This window comes from Phycodurus eques, chromosome 10 (assembly GCF_024500275.1).
Source record: "Phycodurus eques isolate BA_2022a chromosome 10, UOR_Pequ_1.1, whole genome shotgun sequence".
In the NCBI taxonomy this organism is placed as follows: domain Eukaryota; kingdom Metazoa; phylum Chordata; class Actinopteri; order Syngnathiformes; family Syngnathidae; genus Phycodurus; species Phycodurus eques.
Window position 1 is genome coordinate 28,105,667 of NC_084534.1, and position 6,514 is coordinate 28,112,180.

General features: G+C 45.5%; 1 protein-coding gene across 1 annotated transcript; it reads left to right on the plus strand.

The window, feature by feature from the left end:
- Positions 1–23: 23 nt before the first annotated feature.
- On the plus strand, positions 24–5,077 carry kctd6a (potassium channel tetramerization domain containing 6a). The gene is given in 7 exon segments (XM_061688345.1): positions 24–1,231; positions 1,944–2,021; positions 2,238–2,407; positions 3,287–3,548; positions 4,259–4,297; positions 4,299–4,418; positions 4,839–5,077. Coding segments are annotated over 6 exon segments (729 nt in total). The 5' UTR covers positions 24–1,231; positions 1,944–1,994; the 3' UTR covers positions 4,950–5,077.
- Positions 5,078–6,514: the final 1,437 nt, after the last annotated feature.

Here is a 6,514-nt window from a genome sequence, read left to right on the forward strand (position 1 = left end):
TTCTAGTTTGCGTTGATCGGTAGCGCCGACCTGAGGGAAGGAGCCGGAAGAGCCGGTGACCGGGGTGCGGAGGCTCCGAGAGGATTTTGCACGCCCTTGTCTTAGTTCTGGCAGCGTGCAAGTCCTCAATGGCGGGTAGGGGGGTACCGACAATCCTTTCAGCAGTTTGGGTTGTCCGTCGCAGTCGGAGTTTGTCCTTTTTTGTGGCGGCACCGAACCAGACTGCGATGGAAGAACACGGGACCGATTCGATGACCGCCGTGTAGAACCGTCTCAGCGGCTCCGGCGGCAGGCCGTGCTTTCTCAGAAGCCGCAGGAACTACGTCCTCCGCTGGGCCTTTTTGAGGACGGAGTCGATGTCGGTCGCCCAACTTCGGGTCCCGAGAGATGGGAATTCCCAGGAACTCGAAGGTCTCGACGGTTGTCACGAGGCGGCCGGACGGCGTGAGGGGCAGCCGTGGCGAAGGACGCCTCCCGAAGTCCACGATCATCTCTACCGTCTCGAGCGCGTTCGGCTCCGGCTCGCGTCGGCCGCACCGCGGCTCCGGCCGCTCCGCTTCCCGTCGATATGCGGACTCGTTATCTTTTCAGATAACGTTGCTGGGAAATCCCTTTACACCTCGTTTTCCACATTTTCAGTTCGCTCTATCGAATCTTCCTACCTTTTATCGAGTGCGGTTGACTTTTTTTTCTGTGGATAATTTGTAGTACAATATTTATATTGTGGAAGACGGTATTTATTAAGGTTACCTGCTAAGAGAAATAAGGTATTTTTTTCAACTTCATATTTTTCTCCTTGGATTTTTTAAATTGTTGCCCTTTCAGCTTTGGAAAAATCTACAATGTCTACCAACGTTACCACCCTTTTATTTATTGATATATATTTTCTACATTTTTACAAAGTCAACTTTTTCTTGGATTGTCTAGTGAGGATAAGAAGTGCAGAAAATGGATGGATGGATGTTTTTCTTGTAATTTTAGCTCTTTCTGGTTACATTTAAGGTAAAAACAGCTAACATGATAACTGCCAAAAGTTGCACGTCACATACTCATTTCCAACGTCTTTTTAAGTTTCGTGAAGTTTGATGCTTTTACTTTGTTGGTTCAATTCGTCACAAGGTCACAATTACGAGTCTTATTTTGAAGCGTCTGGCCGGAAGTGGTTTCGTCCATCCTTTGCTTTTTTGCTGGTTCCGCGGTGGATGGCGTCGTTAGCGATAGAGGCGCATCGGTAATGTTTTTGCACATGTTCCAATTCCAAGCTCTTTGATGTGCTAACTCGCTAGCATAGCAGAGAGCGGCATCTGCTGCCGAGCCTCTTGATAATTACGCTTGTGTATTTCAGTGCGGCACTTTCGACACAACACATTTTACGGATGACGGACAAATGAGCTGTAACGTACAAGCCATTGTTAGGGTTTCAAACTGCGCCTAGGGTTCGAAACAAAGGCTCGGGTCTTAAATTCGGGGTTTAAACAAGGGTTAGGGTTTTAAACAAGGGCGGAGTTTTACATTGGGGTTTTAAGCAAAGGCTGGTGTCAGGGACAGAATTTGAAAGTAGGGTTTTAAGCCGGGTTTGGGCTTTCATGTTAGGGTTTTAAACAAGGACTACGCTTTCAAGGCAGGGTTAGGGTTTCAAGCCAGGTTTAGGCATTCTAATTAAGGTTTTAAACACGGGATAGGCTTTCGAGCCAGGGTTAAGGTTTCAAAGTTGGGTTTCAAGAAGGGGTGTGGTCCCCAATTAGGGTCTTCAGGAAGGGTTAGCTTTTTAAAGTTGGGTTTCAAGGCAGAGTTAGGGTTTTAAACAAGCATTGGGCTTTCAAGGCAGGCTTAGGGTTTGCAGACGCTGAACTGAAAAGCAAGAAAATGTTGTGCTGTAACGGCAAACGCTGCCAGTCTCCATGACGACCATGTAACAAGCCGTCCCCCTTCCGACGTCGCAGGTGTTGATGGGCGTCACTGGAACAGCTTAACCGCTGCGCAGGAACGACACCATGAACAATGGAGACCAGGGGCATCTGGTGTGTGTGTGTGAGACTGTATCTTTCTTTGTGTAAAATTGTGTACTGCGCGCGCGTGTGTCAAAACTTTCATGTGTGCGTGTGTGTGCTAAACGGCGCATCTGGTGTGTGTGTGTGAGACTGTATCTTTCTTTGTGTAAAATTGTGTACTGCGCGCGCGTGTGTCAAAACTTTCATGTGTGCGTGTGTGTGCTAAACGGCGTCCTTTGTGTGTAGACGGGCGAGCAGGTGACGCTGAATGTGGGCGGCCGCTTGTACTGCACGTCATTGACCACACTGAGGCGCTACCCGGACTCCATGCTGGGCGCCATGTTCCGAGGGGACGTGCCTTCCCTGAGGGACGCCCGCGGGAACTACTTCATCGACCGCGACGGGACGCTCTTCCGGTACAGGCGAACGTCTGGCGGCTCGCGTCAGCTAAGCTAACGTAGCAGTCGACGGGTTGAAAGTCCCGTCAAGACGACGGCAATGGACACAAAAACAGAAAGAAGACTGTGTGCCAAAATAAAAGCATTATAGCAGAGCAAAACACAACCGGTTGAAAGTCAAGGTTTGGGTTTCAAAGTAGGGTTTTAAACCAGCGTTTTGGGTTTCTGAGTAGGGTTTCAAGTCTCGGTTAGGCTTTCAAAGTAGGGTTTTAAACCAGCGTTTTGGGTCTCTGAGTAGGGTTTCAAGTCTCGGTTAGGCTTTCAATGCTGGGTTAGCGTTTTTAAATGGGGTTTCAAGTCAGAGTTTGAGTTTCAAAGTAGGGCTTCAAGCCAGAGTTAGGCTTTCAAGTCATGATTAGGGTTTCAAGAGAGGAATCGGGTTTCAAAATAGGGTTTTAAGCCAGGGTTAGAGTTGCAAAGTAGGGTTTCAACAAGGGTTAGGGTTTCAATGCCGCGTTTCAAAGTAGGATTTCAAAACGGATTTAGGCATTGAAACGGGGATTGTTGTTTCAAATTAGGGTTTTAAACATGCGATAGTGTTTTAAAATAGGGTTAGGTTTCCAATTAGGGTTTCAAGACAGGATTACTGTTTCAAGTCTGGTTTAAGATTCTAAGTTTGGTTTTTAAGACAGGTTTTGGAATTTACACAAGTGTCCAGGTTTCAAAGTAGAGTTTTAACACAGGAACAGTTTGTCAAATTATGGTTTAGAGTCAGGGATAGGGTTTCAGGCTAAGGTTTCAAAATTGGGTTTCGTGCCAGTGTTAGAGTCTCAAAGTTGGGTTTCAAGTCAAGGTTACGGTGTTCAGACTTCATTCCTGTCCCTGTGCCGTCCTCAGTTACATCCTGAACTTCCTTCGCTCGTCCGAGCTGACGCTGCCGTGCGACTTCAAGGAGGCGGAGCTTCTCCGCAAGGAGGCGGACTTCTACCAGATCGAGGCCCTGCTGCAGCGCCTGGGGGACGCCGCCAGGTGTCCCCGGTCGGCGCCGTACCCGAGCGACTCTTACGACGAGCTGCTGGAGCTGTGCAGCACCAGGAAGCTGTCCAAGTACTCCAACCCGGTCGCCGTCATCATCACCCAACTTAGCGTCACCACCAAGGTACGCCGTGGCCTTGTCCGTACACAGCTGCCTTGAAACTACACGTAGGGCGACAACGAACAATTATTTCAAAATGGATTCATCGTTCGATTATTTTTGGGGACAAATCGAATAGAAAACATTCAATGACAGAACTTGATTTCAAATTGACCGTGCGCTAAAGCGCACAAACACTGTACTTGCTGTATGAAAATCCCCGCGCTCATGAGAAAGAAAATAAATTATGAATACAGTAATCGCTCGCGACAGGATAGAAAGCACATGACCGAAATGCCAATGTTTCGGGAAATAAATTACAAATGCGCACTTTGGCTCGGCGTATAGCTAGCTAACGCACACACTCGTAACAATATGGACAGGAAGAAATACAAGGAAAAGCAACGTTTAGCTTGATTTTGTACGACGACATCAGCATAGTTAAAAACATCACTGCAAAGAATTCGGGGGAAGCAGCGGGATCTGCCCGTCCTACTTCCCATATTGCTTTGTGCTGACTACATCGCCAGGACCGTCAAGTGTTTCTCACAATTTGAAGCACCAACCCAGGTTTGAAACCCTAACCCTGGCTTGAAACCCTACCTCTTATTGAAAGACCTAAGCCACCAGGCATATATATTTGAAGCCTTAACCTTTGTTTGAAACTTAAATTCTGTTTGAAGCCCAAATTTGAAACCCTAACCTTAACTTGAAGCCCTACTTCGCGTGTGTAGGTGCAGTGTGTATTGTCGGCCATCTCGTGCAGCTTCACCGAAGTGGAACAAGCACATGATGGACACTCGCGACTACCAGGTGTCGTTCACCTTCGGCCCGTGTGACCATCAACAGGAAGTCGGCCTGCGCGTCCACCTGCTCGAGTTTATCTCCAAAGCCGTAAGTATGATCGCAATCATGGGGATGTCTCGCTTCAGCTCTCTTCTATGGTTAGCGTTACATTTTCCCCCTTTACCGTCGTTGCTTAAGTTCTGTGGTGAATCAAAAAAAAAAAAAAAGCCAAAGAAAAAGCTTCAAACCATAACCCTGGCTTGAAACTAGGCTCTGAAACACAAACTCTGGCTAGAAACCCTACTTTCACACCCGCCGACTTGAAACCCTAACTCAGGCTCAAAACCCTTTTTTGAAACCCCAGCCCTGTCTCGAAACTCTAACCCAAGTTTGAAACCAAAATTTAAAACCCTAACTCTGGCTTCAAACCCTAACCCTTTCTTAAAATCTTACTTTGAAACCTTAACCCTGTCTTAATTTATGATTATTTTCCGTAACTGTGTTTCGTCTTTGTCCCGTGTTTTGCAGGGTTTCAGTCTGCGCAACACGCGCGTTCACCACATGAGCGAGCGGGCCAACGAAAACACGGCGGAGCACCATTGGACCTTCTGCAGACGCGTTCGCAAAGCGGACATCTGACGGACGCACGGCCGTCGTCTTTCGAACAATCAGGAAAACATTCCGAGTCTCCTTTGCGACTCCACGCATGCAATCGCAACCTCCGTTCTGTCGACACACTCAAGACAAATAAAGAAAGTCTGAAAAAACGCTTTGTTGTGGTCATTCTTCATTTTTTTCAAAAAACAAACAAAAAAAAAAAACACGACAACGCGTTGAACTGCTCGAAGAGCAGAAACTTTCACTTGGAACCCTAACCCTGCCTTAAAACCCAAGCCCCATCTCTGGCTTAAAACCCTACCTTGGAATCCTGATCCTGATCCTTTAAAACTATAAATCTTGCTTGAAACCTTAACCCTGACTTGAAACGCTAACTCGGGCTTCAAACCCTCCTTTGAATCCCTTGTCTGGCTTGAAACCCTACCAATTGCCAAACTAGGAATAAACACGTCATCAGAACCAGTGAAACCTTTTACAGCTCAGCAGAACATCGGTAATCCGATCTACGACCGCCAGTTTGTGTCGTCACTGCGAGGATCCGACGGTTTGGCGCGTAGAGAGGCGGCAGCAACGATCACACCTCTATTAATTCCACACACACACAAAAAAAGCCTTTATAAGAATTCGGAGGAAAGTTTATTCATACGTGCTAACCTCACAATAGAAGCGAATGCGGCGGGGCACCACGCAACTTGCCCCCAAAAGTATGTAACAGCGAAATTGCTTTGGGGAAAAAAAATCTTGGTTCTGAAATGATTGTCGTGGGCACTTCCCTGACCTGCTGCCCCAAAACACAGAGCAATTGTTTTTCTTTTTTATTATTAACAAAATTCCCTCCTGATTTTTGTTTTCACTATTTGCTTTGTTGAAATGAATCCAAAAAAAAAAAAGAAACGCCATCTGCCAGATGTAGTGGGGCACTGCCCATCAAGAGCCCCAAAATGTCAATATTTCTTTTTTTCTTTATTACAAAATTCCCACAAGATAAAAAAAATAATAATAATAATAAACAATCCGCTATGTTGAAATGCATTTAACCCGTCACAATGAACACATACACAGTGTGTCAATAGTTTCTTTTTTACTGAAACAAATCCCTCATGAAGAAAAAAAAAGCTTTATACAATATCCACTTTTTTTTAAATGAATCTAAACGGAAGCGCCATGTGCTGGATGTGGTGGGCCAATATCTGAACTGACCCAACATCAATGTTTTTTTATTTCAAAAATCCCCAATGGTTTTTTTTCTCAAATAATCCGCTCTGTTGAAATGCATTCAAAGGAAGCGCCATCTGCTGCATGTGGTGGGCCCGACAACCCACATCAATTGTTTTGATTTTTTTTATTGCAAAATTCCCATGTGAATTGTTTTTTTTTTTCCTATCCACTTTGTTTAAATGAATCAAAAAGGAAGCACCAACTGGTGGGGCACTGTCTAACCTGCCCCAACATGTACATCAGTAGTTTTTGTATTTTTTTTTAAATTGCAAAATTCCTTCGTAAAAAAAGGTTTTAAAAACTATCTGCAAAGTTATGATGATAGAACAATAATTATAAAATAACCTGTGATCTTTGTTCGCAAGCTT